General features: G+C 47.4%; 1 protein-coding gene across 1 annotated transcript in view; it reads right to left on the bottom strand.

Annotated features, from left to right (window-relative positions):
* Positions 1-22,359, bottom strand: part of bcl2b (BCL2 apoptosis regulator b) — a 25,510-nt gene extending 3,151 nt beyond the window's left edge. Inside the window, exons 1-2 of the mRNA XM_062526388.1 lie at positions 21,897-22,359; positions 21,138-21,766 (exon numbers count right to left, since the gene is read on the bottom strand). Coding sequence (XP_062382372.1) covers positions 21,138-21,680 — 543 coding nt within the window. The 5' untranslated portion in view covers positions 21,681-21,766; positions 21,897-22,359. The remainder of the gene's footprint in view (positions 1-21,137; positions 21,767-21,896) is intronic.
* Positions 22,360-23,432: the final 1,073 nt, after the last annotated feature.

Genomic DNA, 23,432 nt, shown 5'->3' with positions numbered 1-23,432 from the left:
ACACACAGTGAGTGTGTGTCAGCAGTGCTCGCATTTCCCATCCTCTGTCTGAAAATGTGTTGCCTCCCATTGCATCTTCAATCACACACCTATGGGCTAAAAACCTGCAGGTACCATCATTTACCACCTCGGCCCTCGACGGGCTGTGATCCAAGGCGGATATGAGGGAGTCGCAAGGCAGACTGATGAGACATGTAGGTCATCAGGCACCCTAAGGACACCTCTCTCCTTCCTACACCGCCCCCCCCTCCCCAACACACACACACACCTCCCTCCCTCTCCCTCTTTATGCCTCACTGTCTGCTTCAGCACCCTTCCATGTGTGGATCACCACTGAATTCGTGTATTAATTTGTGTAATGTGGGCCATGGCGAGACCACCGACTGTGAGAATGTGTTCTCAGCAGGGTGCCCCGTCTGCCAAAATAAAACTCTCTCTCTCTCTCTCTTTCTCTCTCTGTCTCTTTCAAACAGTTAATGAACCATGAACAAAACAACATGTCACAGTAAACGATCAGACTTCTACAATTCCACTTGCCTTTGGTGTAGCCCACACACTGACCACCACCTTACCTTGGTTCTCAGAAGTCTCCTGAAACACTACTAAATACAATAGCACTGGGACACAGAGGTGATCTATCGCGCACACACTCCCATGGGGATCATATGCGCGGTGCCTGGATAACCACAGGTGCTAATGCACCACGACTCACGCAACACTGCAAGGATCTATTGTTGTCAACTTGCTACAGGTCATGTTGGAGCAGTGAGGTCACTTTCACACAACTATGGATTTAATGTCCTGCCATGTCTCTTTGAGGAGCATCTCTGAAACCCTTCACCTCCCTCATTAAAAGCATTTTGAATACTGCTCTTCTCATCTCAGATGTGGGAACTGCCTCAGAAAGCACTTGAGCCGCCGGATCAGAGGCTAACACAGGAGGGAAGCATGGAAGCAACAGAGCGCAACTCCACCAGGGAGTATGACACAAGTCAGGTGGATATCATAAGACTGTTCTCTCTTTCTCTGTCTGTCTCTCTCTCGCTCTCTGTCTCTCTCTCTCTCTCTCTCTCTCTCTCTCTCTCTGTTTCTCCCATTCACTCTCTCTCCCTCAGACACGCATGTGAAGAGTGCCCAGTGTACACAAACCCACTCATGTGACTCCAGCGCAGGCTGGACAGAGGAATCTGCAGCCTTCTCCTTTCTATTACAACACTTCTGTCTTGACACGCAAACATGTAATGGTATGTGCTGTTGCCGGATATAGCAGCTGTACGTGGGTATGAGGTGAGTAGGTGTCGACAGAGACATAAATGTTTGTCAACAAAGATATAAACATGTCGTAGTTTTCCTATTTTGGCTTCTGGCTAGCTTCTTTGATTGGCAGACTTCAATCTAAACTGAGTTCAAGACACCAATTGTAAGGTGGAAAAGTACTACTGCAGCTTCAACCAGCTCTTTTGAATGAAGGAAAATTCCAGTAACTGTCAAAACTGTCTTCATGAGGAACACTAAAATACATTCTACATTCTAAAAATGAAGTTATGAACACGCGTAGAAAAAACACACCAGTGCTCCTTTAAGGCGGGTCAGCTCCAACAGCAGTACAGTGGGAGCACCCAGGAGGAATGCGCTCACTTAAATGAACCCTCTTTTAATAAAGCGAAGGGCAATCACAAGGAGCCCCCGCAACCACAAGCCCTCCCCAGTCCACTCACATCACTCTGCCTGGCCTTCTCTGACGGCCCTGACTCGGCCATGTGAGATCCATAAAGCCCCAGAGGAAGTCTCCGGAACCCACAGCGAGCCCCAGACTAATGAAAGGCCAGCCGAGGGAGGGCCATGACCCGCAACTTGTTGCCGGTGCGCCATGGTTACCAGACAGCTTTGTGGCATCAGTGAGTTGAGCTCCGGATTACTCTCCTCATGGTGCTTTGTTGAGTTCTGTGTTCAGTTAAGTGTGGTGGTACAGTATCTACCCTCACCTTTGTGATGATTAGAGAGCTATGTAAGTGCCAGGCATTAGATATCATTAAAGATATAGCATAGAGAGATAGATAGACGGCAAGTAAAAAGGCAAGTGTTAAGACGATTAGACAGGATCACTTGGATATCACATGACTGATTGTCACACTGATCTCACAATGTAAGACAGGAAATACCCAGTGGGTTTGAACTCTCACATAAACAAACACTTCTGCTGTTTACACAGACTGCAACTCAAAGACACACACACCCATACACACACACACACACACACACACACATACACACGCTGAAGCCTTATCGTGAGGACCAGCGCAGACGACAGGTGACAAAGCAGTAACCTTGTACCAGACGACAAGGTTGAAGCCACAGGTCTCAGGAGTGTCGTCCATCGACCCGCCTGAAGGAAATCCGATGACTGAGTGCTTTGGGTCGTGCTCATTACTGGCAGAATGCTGGGAGTCAGCATTGGCGGGGGACCGAGAGGACACCAAGCCCTTGGATAAAGTTGACACTCCGCATCCAGGCAAAACCTCAGGCTATTGATTTAACAAGCTGGCCAAGTAAAATAGAGGAGATGGCTATATCTGCCGCAGAGAGGGATGAGTATATGCCAAAGGAATGCAGGGCGAAAAAAGTCGCTATCAGCATGATAGTCAGCATTTCAGTTACCTGAGCTGACACTGGCTGTGCTGAGATTAAGTCTCATTTGACAAAACTTGGAATAAAAAATATTAGGTTACAGCGCTACAGAGAACAATCCTTTCTCACAAAATGCTGAAAAGAATCCTCTGTTATTGACCTGGATACATTTCTACAACTGGACTCCAACAATCTCTTGCGTGCTCAGGCGGAGGCTGAGATTGAAGGGCCGTGCAGCAGACAGACGCGCTCTGGTTGCCGTGCTGGTGAACCATGCCTGGAAGGGCCGTCTGCGCGCGCTGGAAAACACCTGGGGCACCAGGGAGAGCCGCTGAGCTGGCAGCCCACATCTGAGCGCCAACCACTGCGCTGTCTGCAAAAAATGACCTGCGATCGTCCCCATTCCCACTCATAAATATTCAAATGTGTGTCAGTGGCAGTGTGTGTGTGTGTACACAAAACACAAGCCTTCCCCAGGCCATTATCCAGTCTCCTGCAAAAAATATGGAACTTGATATGCCCATAAATCAACAGCAGCCATCTTGAGAATTCCCATTTTTTAACAGTTCCTCATTGCTCTTTTGGTAACAACTATGAATAAATCTAATAAAGCATGTGTGTAGGTGACACATTACTTCCAGTTCTTATTTATTTATTTGCTTACTCTTTTCTGCAAGGACACGAACCAGACTTAAATTCAATTTATTGTTCATTTATCTCTCATCAGCATGGGCTGAAAAATCCCTTTTTTTACCGCATTTCTCATTAAAGAAGATGACGGTCTAGAGAAAACGTTGGTCCAATAATCCAATTACTCTACGGATCCAATATTTCCACAATCAAATTTACAACGGCCTGTCACAAACAATGTGCTGTGGCATTATGGCTGACTGGAGGAGGGTAGAGTAGAGTGTGGCGCTCTGCCTCACTTTGCCCCACTTCTGACTGGCTGCCTCGCGCTGCCTCCGCGGGTCCGCTGGGCATTGGCTCATCACATCGCACTCTGGACCGACTGCCTGAGGCGGCACATCCACCCACCAACCTCCACCCCCCCCCCCCCCCTTTCGTCAGCCTGGTGTCTTTTGGATAGCACCTGGCAATTAGAAAAGTCTAATTCTTGCCCCTCTCATATTAGTGTCACTGCCGACTGGCAGTCACTAGTGTCACTGGAGATTGGGTCTCAGGAACCCTGTCACAGGCGATAGTCATCTCTCTCAAATGAAAGAGCAGCTCAGTGACCTGTCAGTTGCAATGGTATCAAGCAACTTGCTCCAATTACGATAAAGTAATAAAGTAATACTCCAAGATCACAGCCTTGGAAATGAGGTAAGCAAGCAGGAGATCTGATCAAGTAAACACTAGGACTGGAAAAATTGCAAAAGAAAAGTTAAAAATAGGCCATGTATAAATCACATAGAGTCCAACCCACACCATTCTAATGTCACAGTGTATTCTGAGGTTGCTTTGTCTTGCGGCAGCACCACCTTTGAAGCGTTTGCCTGTCACAGAGCCTCCGTGCCCAGCAGAAACAACACACACAGAGGAGCGGTGTGTGTGTGTGTGTGTGTGTGTGTGTATGTGTGTGTCCTCTTCATGAAGGCCTGGCCCTGGCTCTGGCTCTGGCATCCCTCGAGAGGAGCGCTGACAAAAGCTCGTGTCTGCAGCGGGCTCTCCTTTGCCTGCTCCCCAGAGGCGCAGCAGCCAAGCGCGGCGCTGTCTCTTGCGTCTATAAATAACCCGCCGAGCGAGCAGGGGGCCAGCGAGAGGGCCACGCCCGCCGACAGTCAATCGAATGAAGCCACTCCAGTCTCCGCTCGACGGGGCAGGATGCAGGAAGAGGAGGATGCTGAGTCATCACCTGATGCTGAGCGGAGGTGTGGAGGAGAGGCCGCGGGGGGTGGAGGTGAGCAGACTGAGAGGGCGCCCCCATCACCACACCCTTGGCAACACCGCCATGCCCTCTGGAACAATAGGGGTTTACCAGAGACCAGGAGAAACAATGTGTCCCAACACCGATCCATCACGTCCACAATGGCTTCTATTAGGGGGACTTTTTTGTGTATTTCATTCCGTGTGCTATTCAAGACAAATTCAATTGAACTGAATTAGATTCTATAAAAAAGACACTGAAGGCGCACAGCAGGCTCTCCAGGCTTGATCTCCGGATGCCTTGACCGCATGTCTGTGTGTTGAGGGATTCATACTTTTTACGGCGCAATGCCTCCCACTCTGACCACTCACGGTCATCAGTCCCATATCTTGCAATTTATGTGTCATCGGTGACCTTTGTGAAATGTTCAAGACCAAAAACAAGTAGCCTCCCTCCTTAACAACAAAGCTCTGCTCTGGTTTGAAGATGCCTTCGTGGTAACGAGGGTCAAACGTTCAAGGTCTTCTGCTCCGCCGCCACGCTTCATGAGATAATGTGATGTAATGATAGAAATGATGCGCCTATATCCTGTGGATCTCACTCCAGGCATAGCATCGACACACACACACACACACACACACACACACACACACACATGCATGTGCATGCACAAACACACCACTCGGTCGAGATGAGCGGAGGTATGAGGATCCTTTTGGGCACGCTCCATTGCCTCTGGAGTACAGATTTGCCGAGGCCTCACTTCCCAGACCGTGGGAATGTGAACATTGCCAAGCAGCGTGTGCCATCTTGTGCGACTAGCGTCCCATCTTTTCGGAACTGCTATCTTGCCCAACTTCCTTGCTCCTCTCCAGGCTGCCAAACCCTCCCCCACTAACCTCCGCACGGGGCCTTATGACCAGACTGACCACACGACGAATGCCACCCCAGCATAATCTACGTCGTCATGGGGCCGTTGCTCCGACATCATAGGCTGAGCCTCTCCGGTGGTTAACCTCGGCCTGCGCCCACTGGATTACATCAAAAGCCACATCAGGGACAGGACGTGAGTGGCTCTGGGCACACGGCACTGTTTATACTTGAATCCTAGCAACGGTCACTTGTCAAGGGCCCAGGCCTCGTCATTAAACGAGAAAAGAGGGGTACCCACAAGGAGGGAGAAGGTTCTCCAGTTACCCTGGGAAGGGCCATGCACAAAAGAGGCTGAGGCTCTCCCTTTTTCTCTCTCTTTACCCTCTCTCCCTCTCTCTGTCCTACATATACTCTCTCTCTCTTTCTCTCTCTCTTACACCCTCTCTCTCTTTCTCGCTCTCTCTCTCTCTGAGAGAAGTACAGTATAACACAGTATTTTTGTCTTGGGAATGAAAGTTACATGTTGCTCTTAAAGCTAGTAATGATGACATGTTGAGATGAGGGGGGTGTAGCCTAGGCACCAACATACTGAGAGGGAATACTGTTGCCCTGACGCAAACACATTATACAAGGACAGAGCAATCGATTCAGTCTCTGCAGACTGCAGGTGAAAAAAGCAAAAACAGTGTGTGTGTGTGTGTGTGTGTGTGTGTGTGTGTGTGTGTGTGTGTGTGTATCCAAACAGTTAAAACCTTGGCGAGGAGATTACAAACATACCATTCTTCCCTGAGAGAGTGGGTGTAACAAGCACAAACTCAGCGTAGGTCTGGCCAGCGATGAACTTTTCCATAATGCCGAGGCCAGTTACGCCGAAGCTCAGAGACGGCCCTGGCAACCAGCAGACACCCGCTGCCAGCCTAAATGTCTGGTAACCATGGAAATAACGGCGCAAAGACGCCGTGGAGACAACACTCGATGGCCAAAAGCATGATTCAGCTCCTTTGTAAGCTTTCCGCCTTCCTCTTGTATTACAGCAATAGGTGCAAGAGCGTATTACAGAGTGAAATGTGAAAACCGCGCTGATTGACATAACATCAACAAAAAGAGAAAAGATCAAACAGAGACAAAAAATCATATCATTCATCTCCCATCCATTCTGTCTCCTCTTTCACTGGCAATGTCCTCTATGCAGCTACAACATAATGATAGCAGTCAGGTTTTGGCAACAAGTTTCCACTCTTTCTGAACGCTGGCACACAATGGCGCTTGGTTTCAGGTTCACCGTTCCCTATAAGTGAAGTGAACGCTGACTCCAACTTGGAAAGATTAAAGGGTTTCGGATGACCATTAAAATGAAAAGAAAAACAATGATCTATGTGACAAAGGTCCTCAAAGGACACCTTTGAAGAGGAGCCCAGAGAATCAAGGCCTTTTTGTCTCTCTGTGGCTTATCTGTCTTGGAGGCTACTGGAGTTGAAGAAGTGGAGTATTACGTCTAAAGCAGTGGAAATGTAAATGGTTTTAGGCTTGACTTGGTATTTGCAGTGTAACAGAGTGAAATACAGGGGACAGGGGCCTTTAAAAACATTCCAAAAGCAAGCAGCAGCAGGTTTGATTCCGAGCAGGTGCAACAACATAACGCACATTACTCTCGGAGCTGGTTCCCTGGAGGGACGACACTCTTGTTACAGAGCTGTAATACAAATCATGACGCTAAAATAATAAATGGATGCTTTGCATGGACCAGAGTGTTAATTGAACAATATTGAAGAATAATCACAGAGGGCCACTATAGGGACTCTCTCGCTCCCTTAGTAATCTGACCCACTTGTGCATGTAGTACATCTTTCATAACCTGTATTTAAATAACAGGCCATGTATGTAGGCTGAGCGTTCAGAATCCATGGCAGGGATTTCCCCCCTCAATTAGTTCCTGCTTGATTAGACAGAGTCTTAGCGCAGAGAGGGCAGAGTCAGGGGCTTGTTCTCCTCATCACCTGACCCAACTGGAGCGAAAACAAGAACAAGAGCTTAACGAAGTTTCTTTCCTTTACAGATCGACACTGCGGCTATGTGTGGCAGTTATCCCAGCTCTTCTGTTGCCATATACAGAGACCTCCTCCTCCTCCTCCTCCTCCTCCGCTTGGCTCTTTCAGTACGGCTGTCATTGTGCTGGGAGAGAACAGAGAGCAGGCATGAGTTCAGTGGCCTCCCCCTGTGCCCAGCTGATTTCCCAGCCTGGCCTTGCCCTGAGGAATGAGAGGAATGCCATGGAGCGTGGAGGGAAAACAATCCCACTTTGTTTCCCTGCGCTAAATGCCATGGGATGCAGCTTGAGCGGCCAGAGCCTCCCTTAACCTCGAGCCACCTTCTAGGCCTGTGGTCAGCAGGCTTCAGGCCCAGCTGTTGGGGCAGTAAGAGATAATGGATGGCCAGGGACGAATATTGATCACTGCTTGCAGCCTATACTGGGTCTCCCTGAGAGAAAAAGAGTGAGGGCTAGTGTGTGTAAAGAGATACACAGACTAGACTTTGTTTTGGAGTGTTCTTCACTTCACAAGTGCAGTCTGATCAGCAAACCAATCAGTCTGATTCAAACCAAGCTCTTTATAGAAACCATGTTCTGAACTGCATGAATGTGGCCTACTGCTCTAGCATCAGCCCAAGTCTACCAGGTTATGACAGAAGTGTCCATACTGTAAGTATGGTCTACATTATATTTAATTGATAGACAATAAATTCATATATTAATATAGCTTTCTTTCATTGTCAGTAAATTATATTACAAGATAAGGCTAATATAAATTTAAATGGAAAGCATATACTGCTAGTGTTAATTGTAAAAATATCTAACATTAAATGAAAGTTGAATGCTGATTGTACAGTAAACGACCGAACATATACTGTAGGGAAAAACATAAAGAATATGTCATCATCTATGTCCACACTAACATGAGCAGGAGCATGAAAATAAGCGCAGTGCTAAATGACGATAAATGGCCTATTGTTGACTAAATTCCCTTTGACAAAGAGAGATGATAGACATGAAGGTCAAAACCACTTTTATAGTCAAGGTTGTTCGGTATGTGACTTGAATGTTCTATAGCCTATTCTAAGTGGCCTCAGCTGCATTTGGGGATTTGATTAGTATTTACTGGGGAGAGCGAAAGCCTCTCAATGCCATGAACCAAGTAGAACACTTTGAAAACTTTTATGGCTGAAACATTAAAGGTCAAGTTGGTTTTAATCATATGAAAATGGCACTTTTCCACTGCAGATTAATAGTTTTCCCCCCCTCTAATGTTCTGCTATAAGAGTAGTGGAATTCAAATGAGAGGGTAATTAATGAGTTTATAATGTTCCGCTGCAGGCCAAAGACCTTGATAGAACATATTTTTGGGAGAGTTGAAGGACAACCTTTGCAGGAAGAAGATATCATATAGTATGATAATTCGCAAGGCAATTTAGTCTCTTGATAACATTAACATTAATATCCAATTATCCTTTTGCAAAATCACACATGTTTGGCTAGTTGTAACCCCAACATATACAGCTCTGAGAGCCAAAATGGCTGCCATTTTATGTCTGTCTGTGAGGCTCCTCAGACGTGTCTGGTGCCCTCTTCTTTCAGCCGCCACTCCCTGTGCCTCTGCCTGTGTGATGTGGCTGAGCTACTGTTTAGCCTAAACTTTGCCGTCACACTTTAATAAAAAATCTGCTGTTTGTAGTTAGACAAAAGGTCCCCCCTTCCCGTGACGCCCCTCCTTCACTTGTTAACATCACCCACAGATCAAAGGCTCCTAATCACTGCCGCTACTGTGGCTGGCCTCTTTTTTGAGTGCTTTCTGACTGAGGCCTTTGTAATGGAAGAACATGGATGTAATATTCTGCCTTTATTAAACAAGGGCAAAGACCGTAGCAAGGTTAAGTCAAGCTATACAGTGGAAAAGGCAGGAGGGGGAAAAACGTTTGTTTTGTCATTATATAGCTGACCTGCTAATTAAGACATAAAATTGGAGTTTGTCAACACAAATTAACAAGGCTCCCCCTCACACAATATTGTCATTTAACACTCAAACAGACTTTGGAAAAATAGAATTTCATTAGGCCCAATAACAATGGTTTATACTGTTCATATTCAGTGAACGAAACCATGTCTAGACATTGGGTTTTCCAAATTGTGAACGTTTGGGTAGATCAAAAGTAGCAAAACGCACCCATTGAATATTAAGTCATAAAAGTGTTTACTCAGGAGGTGTTGGGGGTATGAATCATGGCGCCGTGCAAAGACATGGTAAAATAAAATGGGCCTCAATTTACTGCAACCTAACTGCGCTTAACTGCTTTTTTCTGTCACCCCACACATCATTGCTAAGCGGATTTTCACTATGTGCCACAAAGAGAATGAACAACTCGCAGTACATGACTCAACATGACATCAAGTCTTTTTCAAGGAGCTTACATTATTAAAAAAGAATAATCTGTTGAATCTCACTTTCATGCTGAGTCACAAGTCATGCTGAGATCATTCTCTTGGTGAGGTCACTCTGAGATCAGCAAACGTTATGTCCCAGAATGAGCCTGTTTACTGGAAAAACATATTATTTCACTTGATGCATGATACAGCAAATTGAGTTTCACACATCTATGCACACTTACTGTCACACTCACTCACACACACACACACACACACACAGTACAAGCATTGCAAATGAATGTCACATGAATTATTTCCACATTGACTGAATTTGGAACATCATGGTGAGAAGGACTACTGTTCCCATGGCTTATGAAGGCTAATGGTCACAGTGGCTGAATGGTAGGTATGGTGGCTTAGGGTCTCCGTTTCTTATCAGAAACAAAAATCAAAAACAAGCAACAACGGCACCTTCCACACTCCCACAAGGAATTTGGACAGGCCCGTGTGAAAGCTAGTCACGAAAATAAGGGCTTTAGTTGAAGCGGTGAAGGGGGAGGCTTGTTAGGGGTGATATCCATCTTCTGAACGAGTTGTGCTTCCTGTGTGTCAAACGCTGACAGAAAAGATCTGCGGTACGGAGCGCAGCAGCAGCGGTGAGGGCATCCTCGCAGAGGAGGATCTGTGTGGCAGCGCTGAGCGCTCGCTAGGGGTACGTGGGAAACGCTCCCCTCCAGCTTTCATCTGCCCGACATCACACACACATCACTTTCCAGCACATCAAAACCCATCAGGCGCCATCAAAGATGAAGGCAGACGGCAGAGAACGAGGAGCGGGGAGAGAGAATTCATTCTGCCACCAGTAACAGCCCACCTGACTTGTGTGTGTGTGTGTATGTGTGTGCGTGCGCGTGTGTGTGTGTGTGTGTGTGTATGTGTGTGTGTATGTGTGTGTGTGTGCGTGTGTGTATGTGTGTGTGTGTGTGTATATGTGTGTGTGTGTGTGTGTAGTATGTGTGTGAATCCTCTTTGTGATGCTGTTTGTTTTTCTTCTCTGTTGCCTATATGCTATCCTGGCGCATTGTACTTGTTGAGTGACAGTGCAGCTCTTGGAAATCACGGCTGAATCAAGGCTTGAATTTTGTGGAATAAAACAGAGCTTCCACATACATTTCCATCCTTCACTAGCTAGGTTCCCTGCATAGTTCAATCCGTTGCCTACAGCAAGGGTTAAGCCACGGGTCATGAGTTCAACTCCCAGGCTTCACACAATGTAAAACACACTGCCACAGTATGGCTGCAGACACTGGACACCAGTATCTCCTGCTGGATCAGATGTAGGCTGGCTAATGGAGAGCTGGAAGCGCAGTATCTCTGGTGCCTGGTTAAAATATCTGATGGTGCTTGGTGGCCGTGTGACAGGAAGTAACCGTTCCCAGGGCTAATTACTCCCTCCAGGGCTCATGCGCTGCCCACTGACAGTGGCACATTATTGATTTCACGCCCTCGCGTCAGCTTGGGCTCTGGCAGGGAGGGACTGGCGCGCCCGGGCTGGGTGGTGCCACTGTCTTCTGTGGCTCTGCTGCCGTCTCAGTCAGTGGGTTCACTCGATCGTTTGTTTGCTTGTTCCCAATTCCATGAGTGGGACGCACGTGGGAGCCAAGATTGCTTTAATATTTCACTTCCTGCGACAAATTCATCCATCATCCTTTTCACTTCTCGTTTTGAAATTGTGTGTGAAAATAAATGCAGTAGTGCAACCATTCTGAAGGGCCAACACTCGGAAAACACTCTGCATTCCACAGCGCACATTGTGTATGTTTACAGGAAAAGTTCAGTTCAACTCCAAACTGAGGGTGAAATTGTGGTTGGCTTTATTTCTGTTGGTTGTTGATCTGTTTACAGAATCTGACTCTTGCTGTCGCAGAGCCAAAAGTAGCACTGGGCAAAAAAAAAAGCCCCAGAACAGCACGGCGATATTTTATTCATAGAGTCATGGAAACAGGACCATAAATAGGAAAGAAAAGCACTCGGAGAGAACCGGGCGACCTCCTGCAGCCTGACTGAAGTCGGAGGTGGCATACCGGCCACCGTCTAGTGCACAGCTCAAGCAATCAACAACTAGCAAGGTGTTTCAGCTGCCCAGGCCCCACACAAGAGAAGGCAGATCTCTATCGGTCTCTATCTCCAATTTCACCTCCCTGTTCCCATGCTGGTGGTCCCCCATCACCACACACACACACACACACACACACTCGTTCAGAAGTCAGCATAGTGTGACAGTGCCATCTCTCATGCGCAAAAGCCACGTGTCACAGTCTTCTGATGTTTTCATAATAAGGCAATTAACTGCCGCTGTGGAGCCGTGCTCGCGCGTCTATATTTAGCGGCGTCTCGCATAGCTCTGCATATTTCAGAGCGCTGGCGGTCACCTGACACTGTCGGCAGTATCCGCAGGTACTCGGGAAGAGGAGAAGACCTGGGCAGGCGGCGGGCAGGTCTTGTTTTGAGGGCAGGACATTTAGTGTCAGAGATTATGCCAGGGATGCATAATTTAGCTGCGTGTGTTCCTCCCCCGCTAAGAGCTAATTCGTGATGTCAAGACAGCCGCTCAGGATGCATGAACGCTCAGCCATGACGACCGTGTGCAACCAGAGGAAGGAAACCGAACACGCGCACAGGTCTGCGCACACACACACACACACACACACACACACACACACACACACAACAAGCCTCTCAGTGCCAACATGGAAAAACCACACAAGAGCACTGGTGACCATGAATCATAAAAGGAATCCTCCGGCGAAATGAGGGATTAACAAAGGTTTAAACACAGCCGCACTTGAATTACATCATTTTATGCCACCCACAACAACCAGCAGTAATAGCACCAACACACGCATGCACGCACGCACGCACACACACACACACACACACACACACACACACACACACACACACACACACACACACACACACACACACACACACACACACACAATGCATATTGTGCACACAATGCATGCAGTATATGTACTGACATCCCTTCAGGAATAGCCACAGAGTTCACATGGATCTAAAACAGTCTTGGGTGTGTGTGAACACCCACTGACCTGATGTCATTGTCCACCATGCAACAGAGCCTCCACACCCTCCGAGAGGCCCTGAGGAAAGCAACGCCCAGGTCGTCCCCTCTATTGACTCACCCACCACGGCAGACGTGGCTAACAACAGCGCAGGCTCCCACGAGAGGGGCCCTGGAATGAGCCGTGGAAGGTTGTGGGGGACCTGAGGGAGCCAATGAGACCTGGCCCAAGCTAATGGCACCGGTGCAAGGTGCCTACCGGTATACAGTACACAGCCTTCAAACATGCTCCATAGCAGAAGAGCTAGAGCACCTTTGGGAGCTGTGATCAGTTTTTAATCGGGAGTGATGCTGCACTGGAGACACATTTTAAGACAATGAAGATAGATATTTTGTTGAGGTATGAAGACATTATTCTCTACCCTGTTTAATATGCCACATGAATGTATTGGTTTCTGAATAAAAGAGTGTTTATTTATTTAGCTTTGATGTGGTCACAATGGTGTATACTGAGTGGATTCACTACAACAAACTACAACTGAAGTGAGGTTGTTCACCAGTTCGCTAATACCGGTAACATGGAAGGATGGGCAGTTTTGGCAATCTGCTTGGCACTGCCACACACTGGCATGTAAAACACTTTCAGGCATTATCTGCAGTGACCTGAATGTGAGGGCAGCTCAAGACCCAGAGATCAATGAGGGAGTTACCTCTAATCCAAAGAAGCTCTAGGAGCTTTCAAGGACCAAAATCTCCTCAACTAATTAGATGTCACCTCTTCAAGTCTGTTTATGATTGAATGGGGGAGGATGAAAAACATTGGAAAATAAAGAGCATCCCAAGCACCAAGAGAAAGAGAGAGAGAGAGAGAGAGGCAGTAGGCCTGTGTGTTGTTGTTTGATTGATAAGTGCTTTGTAGCTGAGATTAGAGAGCCAGAGATGATCACTGTAAACAGAGCGGGGGCAGATGGCCGAGGCCCAGACCCCCGGCTCTGGCGAGAGGCACGGCTGAGGGGGGACACACTGGCCGAGACGCTGACCCTCCACGCCTCAGTCCAGCTCACTCACTCACTCTGCACGCACCACCACCACATAGAGGCTCGACTGTACGGCGCAAACAGTGCCTCTTTTCATAGCACAGTCCAGAGCCCACTCAGGGCTCCACAGGTACTCCATTTTGAACGTACCGTTCTCCAGTCATCTCAGGAAACACCTACTTGCTGGCTGCTTTCCTTTCCGCCGTCGAGATATACCGCAGACATCGACGCAGCGTCAACCTTGTGCCGGAATCAGCGGGAGATGTTGTCTGACATGTTGATATCTCCTTTCCATTCTCTTTACAGGATGGTTGGCTTTCATCAGCTCCAGTGCTCCAACTTTCCCTTTCATCTTCAGTAAACACTGCCTCCTGACGAAGAGAAATCACTTCCTCTTGTTCTCTACCCTCTCAACTTCGAAGTGAAGCGGAAATGTTGTTGATATGGCTGTCTGTGACCCTTACCAGATGCACTGGGAGTGTCGTGTAAGAGTGTTAAGCGGCCCTCTCTCTCTCTGCCACAGAGACTTTGCCCTGTGTTCTAAACCTGCTATGAATGTATTTGGGGTGTAGTTGTTGTGTACTCATAACTAACTAGGATAATATATTTGCACACTGTTATTAAAAGTAAGGGGGCTACTATTATGAAGTAGTGAAGCTGGCAGTGTTGGGGGATTATGGGTAGCTGCGTGAGGTTAATGGGACGTGCATGCATTGTAATGTGACGGACAAGTTGAGTAAAAGTGTTACACGGATTCTGTGTGTTTCGGCTCTTCCTTAAACACAATATTGGCGACGAGAATGGCCGAATTTGGATTACCCCCACCTGCACAGTTTCTGGCCGTCCCCGGAGATCCTCCAGTTCCATGGGCAAACTGGCTGGAGAGTTTTACAGTTTACCTGGACGCTTTAGGATTTGACGATATCACCGACAAGAGGAAAATGGCTCTCCTCCGCCATTGTCTCGGAGTGGAGGGGCAACGCATTTTTCGCAATCTCGGGACGCCTGCCACTTATGAGGCTGCAGTTGGCCTCTTGACGACCCATTTCACTGGTCGTCAAAGGATTTTACTCCGACGGTACAAGCTTCGGAAACGCCTACAACAACCCCTGTACTAGCCCACTTCAACCCTGAATGTCTGACTCTAGTCACCTGTGATGCGTCTGATCGGGCTATTGGTGCAGTCCTTTCACAGGTGCAGGACGGGGTGGAGAGACCCGTCGCCTTCGCCTCCAGGGCGTTAACACCAACAGAACAGCGCTACTCTGTCGGAGAACGGGAGGCGCTCTCTTGTGTTTGGGCCTCAGAGAGGTGGCACCTTTACCTCTACGGGCGGCGGTTCACCCTCAGGACTGACCATCAGGCTCTAACCGCATTGCTGACAGCATCAGGATCTGGGCATAAACCCCTGCGTCTGCACAGATGGGGGGAAAGGCTGAGACAATACGACTATGAGCTGAAATTTACCCCTGGAAGGGACAATGTAGTCGCTGACCTACTCTCTCGGTCCATTGATGCCCCAACACCAATGGTCTCCCCTGAGGAGGACACAGAGACTGAATTCATCCACATGCTTCACACACCCTTGCAGTCGGCCGTGTCGTTGGAGGAGTTGCAGCGCGAGTCAGAGCATGACCCCACACTGTCCGCGCTACGCATGTACATTCGCTCTGGATGGCCAGCAAAGGTTCATGACGACCTCATGCCATTCAAAAGGGTGCGTGATGAACTCTCATGTTGGGGTGGTGTGTGTGTCTCAAGGGGCTTGTGCACTGTGGTGCCCTGTAGTCTGCGGGGCCGCATCCTGTCCATGGCACATGAGGGGCACCTAGGCATTGTTAAACTCAAACAGCGATGCCGAGATCTCATCTGGTGGCCAGGCATCGATCGCAATATTGAAGCCCTCGTTAAAGACTGCGTGCCATGCCTCCTCAGTGGGAAAACTGGACCTCCAGTGCCAACCCCTCTGCAGCCGGTCCCATGGCCATCCCACCCATGGGAACATCTCCAGCTCGACATCTGTGGGGAGATCCATGGGCGTGGAATTCCCTATCATCAGCGTTTCCTGGTGGTGCTGTACGACCTCCATTCGAAATGGCCCGAAGTGGTTCCAGCCGGAACTGTCACAACACAGGCCATCACAGACATCCTGGAAGCCTTGTTCGCACGTTGGGGCATGCCTCGCGCCATCACAACAGATAATGGACCCCAGTTCATCTCTGCAGACTTTTCCCAGTTCCTCAGTGATAGGGGAATCAAACATATCCGCACAGCATATTACAATCCACAAGCAAACGGCGGTGTGGAGCGGTTCAACCAGAGCCTAAAGAATGGCATCCGAGCCCATCTGGCTCAGGGGTGTACATTCCAGACAGCACTCAACCAAACCCTAATGCACTACAGGGCTAGCCAACACGCTACAACTGGGACCTCTCCAGCACTTCTCATGCTGGGTCGGGAGATGGAACTACCATTGGACAGACTCAAGGCGCGAGTGCCTACAGCCAGCAGCTCTCAGGCTCAAACCAAAGCCACAGTAAACAGACACCAGCAACACATGCGGCAGTATTTTGACCGGAAACACAGGGTCAAGGGCGCTGCTATTGCCGCAGGTGACTGGGTTCGAGCTCGTAGGCCTCATCGGGGCAACAAGATGGCTTCATACTGGAGCCAGCCCTTCCAGGTGCACCGCCAGCTGGGCCCCGCCACCTTCATGCTCAGTGACGGATCACGATGGCATGCTAAAAGACTGAGGAAAGTGCGGAACCCGGGTGAGGGAATGGTGGCTCCACTGCCATCGGCGCCACCTCCACGGATGCCGACACATATAGAATCACAGCAAGCCTCCCATACTCTTCAGCCGGCGGCGTCACCAGCACCCCAGCAACCACAACCTGCACCCGACCTGCAAACCCCTCTGCTTTCCTCTGGCCTCCAGCCAGACCCGAGGCTGGACCGTGTCACAAGCCCAGCTGTGGAGAACCCCCCAGCTGCTTCGGATGGGCCACAGCCCACAGAGGTCGAGGAGTGCCGACCCGTAAGGGCCAGAGGCCGCCCTGCCTACTTAAAGGACTTTGTCACAGAGTGACAGTGTAGGCCTTGCACTCTACGTTGTACTTGTTAAATTGTTTTGGCAAAGACTTAGTTAGTTAGTCTAGTTCCTTGGGAGGGAGGGGGAAATGTTGTGTACTCATAACTAACTAGGATAATATATTTGCACACTGTTATTAAAAGTAAGGGGGCTACTATTATGAAGTAGTGAAGCTGGCAGTGTTGGGGGATTATGGGTAGCTGCGTGAGGTTAATGGGACGTGCATGCATTGTAATGTGACGGACAAGTTGAGTAAAAGTGTTACACGGATTCTGTGTGTTTCGGCTCTTCCTTAAACACAATAGTAGTGTCAGTGGTAAACCTAGAGGAAGCAATGAAATGGCTGTAGCAATGCCAGCAAACATCACATCATTGCAGCCAGAAGAATGAGCTAATACAGCAAAGGCAAAGATATGATTTCCTTACTGCCAATGTGGTTTATTATCAGTTTTTTTAAAGGTATACTCTCTGAAGGACTAGCTCTTCTGAGTACCTCCTCTAGGCTGGGGGAACCCTGCCTGAACTTCCGGGGAATTTGAATTTCGCCCGGCAGCTCAGGCTGGATACCAGCAGATCTATTTTCGCTGTTTACTGCCAGAATCTTTGGCTCCAATCAGAAACGGCCATACTCTAGTCCTGGAACGTTATTGGCCGGTGACGCGCCGAAAACGAAACTTAAGCGACGCGAAGTGCAGTAGAAGCAAAGCGCAGCCTCGCCAGACTAATGTTCAATCTTAAAAGATTGAGTTTAGTATGGTGAAAACCAGACTATACCTCCTCTTCAATAACGTTAGGAATCTGTGATCAGTGTAATTGGTTAGGCTGAATAGGATGCTACAACTGGAACCATTTCCCCAATGGAGCATTGTCAGACCCTTTTCATAAAGTGAATGGGTGGTGATACCAGTCTAGTTACAAATACCTCAAAATCCAGAAAGGATACACCTCAATTAATCTTCGCAGTGCACACGCACAAAAAGACAAAATTAACACAGGTAACATCAGGAACAGAACTGGTTTCTACATTTTTGCAAGCCTTTGCAAAACCTAAAATGTCCCTTTGATCACCATGCTCAAGGCATGAAATCAGTAACCATAAATGTACACAATGATGTTACAATAAAAAAACATTTTGTTCATCCACATTAGAAGGCCCTACCTCACAATCGCCCCCAAACCCCACCTTGAGCCCCCACCTTCTGCCATGAAGCAACCACATGTCTGGGTCAGACGTGTAATTTAAGAGGCAGTCACCACTGTATCCAATCACTCGTCCCTTACAACATGGGCACACAAATAAACACAGGTGCTCCGCGCGTGGGCTCAGGGAGTGATTATCCTGTCAGGCAAAAGAGCCCTGCTCCCTAATCTAGCCTCAATTGCCTTTTCTCAGAGGAGAACGGAGGGGGTTCCCGGCTGAAATTAGAGAATAAGAATGTGTGGGGGTGAATGACAGAGAGCTGGGGGTTTGTGTGTTTGTAGGTGTATGATATACTATGTGCAGGGTAAGTAAATGTTAGGGTTATGATGATATTTCAGACTAGACAGAGAGACAAACATATTTGGTCTGTTATTGTTGTAGTTAAAGAACTGTTGTGATTAGGAAAGCACAGCCGGATTTGCAGACTCAACAACAGGGGAGGCCACGGCCTGACTATTTTGAGCAGAACCTGCATTCAAATAACAGGAAACAGAGCCAGTCAGGCCTCAGAATTTTCCAAATTCAACTCGCAGAGAGCACAAAGTCACTTGTGAGTTAATTGGTGGCACACCTACATGTATATCTGGATTCAGTGTGTGGAAACATCCCCACCCACAAGTGACCTCTCACATTAAACTCAGTATACGCCAGCGCATCTGTCTAGAGTCTAGTGACAAACTTGTGACCACTGTTCGAACATGGTCACTTGATTAAATCCGACAAAGTTCACAAGCAAATGCAAAATCACTTCTTGGAAAAACTGCAACGGTTACTGAAATGACATGCTTAATCTTCCAGCATAAACACATTGTTGTGAAAATAAAAACATGTCTGGTGGGTACAATAACATTTCTACTCTAGAATGTTATTCAAAACAGCTCCTGCTTCAGCATTCCAAAAGATTTCTTTACTGCAAGAACGTCAAGAGTGAATACGCCCCTTAAAACCCACAACAATTAGTGAGATACGTTTCTGTTTCCAGCTATTCATATAATAACATTTAAGTCTTGTCTTGTTTCCTCTTGTATTTAGGCCACAACTGGTGTCTAGTACACCTGAGAACTGTGAGAAGCAGCACACTTACCTGCAAACCTGCTCCCCAGGCTCCTGAGAGGAGTGTTAAAGAATCAGGTATCCACAAACGTTACCTGAAATTCCTCACTGTTGGTTTTGAACTCGGAGCTCTACAACGTACAGTATAGTCTGAGTGCATGTTTCTCACAGCAGTTTGATATGTAAGTAAGTAAGTAAGATATGCTCTACGATGTCCCAACTTTAACATTTCAGGAGAGAGCCTACTTCTTTATATGTCTAATACAGGCCTTCATTTGTTTACACTGGAATAAATTATGTATAGTTATGCTCCAGTGAGCATTGCACGGTGCATTTTGTATGCATGTCAGTACTTGATCATGTTGTTTGGTTATGTATGTCCCCTAGTGATGTGTAAATGGAAATTCAGTGATTTAAACCCACATCAGAAGACAATGTTTTGCCCTCTTCCAGACAGATGAGATTCAGTTTCGTTTTCCAAGAAGCAGCACCCTGTAGCACACTGAATTAAAGAGGGAATGGAACTCTTGGAGCTGAGCGAACAGCTCTCCTGCTCTGGGCCCCTTTGCAGAGGGAGCCTTTGATATGGAGCCCAGCTTTGCCATCTTCTGGAGGTCGGAACTCAGGGGGAATGTTAAACGCTTCTTCCTTAAAGATGAAATTCTCCCCATACATCATTGATGAAGTAGCATGCACCCCTCCGGACAGAAAGGCTGAATAATGCAGACGTATGTTAAAGTTTTCGTTTGAACAGCTCCCTGCTAATTAGCCTCTAATTTTTTGCTGTTAGTTTTCCACCGGCTGCTGAGAGAGGAGACGTTACCGCACTCTCCCAACCCTGGCCCACCCCGCCCTCCAACACTCCGACTCCAACACCTGCTCTACCAGGTGTGTCTGATAAGACGCCAAGCTGCATCTGCTTCTGTGGTTGAGCTGGGACGCCATCGGACAACTCAAAAGCCTCGAAAGCTTTTGCCTCTTGAAAGGTTGACGAGACCCAAATGAGACGCTTCGCTTCAGCATGATACAAACTCATGTTTTTGAGTATGCATTTCTCTGTTACTATGTCAGTAGGATGTGTACCAGGAAAGGCAATCCATCACTACTTACCACCTTAGTCAATATAATGCTCTGTGTGTTTTTGCCCAGAGGGGCCATTCAAATTACACTGACATGTGCCCTGACATGCGTCCACCGAGCTTCCGGACGACTGAATTGATTTTCTGCACTGGATAATGGCTGCCATCTCCCTCCTCTCACACATCAGTTAGGCCACTCTCTCCATCCCTGTCATCCATCCAATATGAGACCTTCTCTGTGACACTCACATCCAATAGTGTCCAACACCCTCAGACTGTTACACCTTTTACTGCAAAGATTTCTTGGCCTGTGATTCTGGTGCACTGATTAAAATGTAGCTCTACATGGGATTTTGAAGGACACAAAATGTCAGTGTTTGCTTTTTATTTGACATTTTATTAGCAACTCTGCATTAGTCTGGAGTCTGATTTCAAATACAGCTCCAAACTATATACAGAAGAAGACCATGAGGCTCAGGTAAGCTGAGATGAAAGCTGTATTATTCTTTCTTTTCAATGAAGTATAGTGAGCCTCTGCAGCTCCGCATCTGTCGACGGATGCTATTGAAAAAGCTTAACATGACAGGCGCACTGGGGGCGTGTGGGAGGTGTGACGGACAGCATCAAGTCTTATTGGTCATACACACAGGACAAACAACGAGCTTCAAATCAGCAACGCACGAAATGCGAGCGTCATTCTTAAAGAGGCGTTACCACATGCGCAGGGCATGTATACATAAAAAAAGAAAAGGGGAAAGAAGAAATGCTGCTGCCGGAAAGAGACGGCGCACGATACGTACCCAGCCTCCATTCTCCTGGATCCAGGCTTGAAGCGGTCCATTGAGGTACTCTGTCATCCAGCCCGCAATGTTGTCCACTTGCGACGTCATCTCCTTATTGACGCACTCTACGCACACTGTTCCCCCAAACTCGAAAAACGCTATAATTCGCCCCCAATTGACTCCATCCCTAAACAACTCGTCCACCACGGCGGTGAACCTGCGATGCGCAGTGATGGATGTAAGATGCAGCTGCATAGACATCTCTGCAAAGTCAGGCTGGTACAGTCTTTCGAGTTCATCCCCAGCTTCGCGTAAAACTCGATGAAGTGCGACATGTTCGTCATATGTGGAAACTCTGCCCTTAAGTGGTGCGCTATCCTCCTCAGCCGATGTTGCATGGCACCGCCGAGTCACTGAAGTAGGTGCGTCCTTTAGGCCGTTGGTAGAAGAGTCTATTTCGTCGGTCGTGTGGAATTCCCATGCAATTCCCCTTTTCGTCAGTTTGTAATGGATATACTTTTCCACAATGTTGCGGTTATCGTAGGGTTTCTCGTTAGCCATGACAGATACTTCTTGTAGCAAACAGCACACTGGCAACGTCTGAGCGTTAAAATATATCCATCTTCAGTGCAAGCATTCTGTTATCTCTGTGAAGTAAAGGTTCGACATAATCAAAACGATACAATTACAAATGGTACAAATATAGACACTTGTTCTAAAGCATGCAATGGTAGCTTATGTTTCCTAATGTAATCTCAAACACGAGAATAAACTTACTCCTGTCCATATGCTGGCCAGTAATATGACCCATCAATATGTGGTTAGTAAAACGCCCACTTTTCCTGCTGCGAAAATCCTTCGATGTGAATCAGGATATATATCCGTATAGATGACAGTCCATGACAACATTAATCTGTTCCAAATGCGCTCTAAAAGCACGACAGCATTCGAGGTTTTGGACGATCGGAGAGCGAGAGAACGATAATCTGGTACTGTAAACTGTCGGGAGTGGAGCTCCTGAAAAGACGGAAGGGAACGAAATAAATTCGGAGCGCGTTTATTCGAGTTTTCATCAGCGTAGTGCTTGCAACGCCGATTCTTGAGTAATCTTGCAATACTCTATTGGCTTCCTCCTGTTCGTGCAAGAAATGTACATCTAACAGTCATTTCTGCACAACTTGCCTAAGTCGCATACAGGCTCCATTCGACTAGAGCGAACCCTGTGGCAGGCAGACTTGGCTCGTCTGCCTCTGCTGGGAGCGTTGAATCGCGTTGACGACTCTGAGGTATTTCCTGTACACTACGTCACTCATTCATGTGTGGCCCTTGTAGCCTATTGCATTTAGAGATATTGCATATTGCATGAATAAGAGATAGTAACCTTAGTCAAATGAGATTTTGGATAGCTTTGAGGATCTTCCAGTCAAGGGTTTGGTGACACACAGCACACATTGTATGCTGGTATCTAGATCATGAATGTTAAAGCTACAATAATTCCCTCATTTAAATGCCATAAATAATCGCTGTGATGTCATGTGAAACTCTTAATCCGTTTTGCATTTTAAAGACAGTTTAAGGACCCAGTTGAGACAGCTAATTTTATAAAAACAGACTTAGAATTAATTTGCAATGTCAAATCATTCCACTTTGGCTATCTGCCAAAATGAGTCTGGCTCCAGTTCTTTGAACTACATAATTATGCTCTTTGATCTGTGACGGCCTTTGCAATTGTTCTGATTTGAATATTAGGTGAGCTGAACCAACTCCTTTTGCAGCAGCTTATGAATTATTGCTGTGCTTCATGCTGAAGTGGACCGCATCCTGCATCCTGCATGAAGCTTTCATGTGGGACCCCTAGTGGTCGTCGCTGCCAGAGAATTCTGGGATATGTATTCCACTCCCCATCTGACCCTGACACCATGTTCTTGCTCATAAATATCACATTGTCCAACTTCTGTTCATCTCCTGCACCCTTAGACTGCGTATTTGCATATCATTTCCAGGACATTTTACAGCTGTCCAGTTTATGTCTTACACTATAAATGACAGAATCATGTCAGTGACAAAGATGAACTGTGAAGGAAGAGAATACACATTTGGTTGAAGACACACCCCGAGGCAGATTCTTTCTTGCTCGCTGGTCTGGTACCCATCATCGTCATGTTCCAATTCTCGCGTCTGCTAGATCTGTTGTGGCTACTTTTTCCTCAACCCGGAGGGTCATATTTTAAAAGAGCGAACAGAGGCCTGGCATTGTGTCTTCACTCTCAAAGAAAGAGACAGCCGAAGATCAAAGGTGACTTCTAAACTGAA

This window comes from Sardina pilchardus, chromosome 2 (assembly GCF_963854185.1).
Source record: "Sardina pilchardus chromosome 2, fSarPil1.1, whole genome shotgun sequence".
NCBI classification, from domain to species: domain Eukaryota; kingdom Metazoa; phylum Chordata; class Actinopteri; order Clupeiformes; family Clupeidae; genus Sardina; species Sardina pilchardus.
The sequence above is the reverse complement of the archived record's forward strand: the minus strand, read 5'-3'. Positions and strand labels throughout refer to the sequence as shown.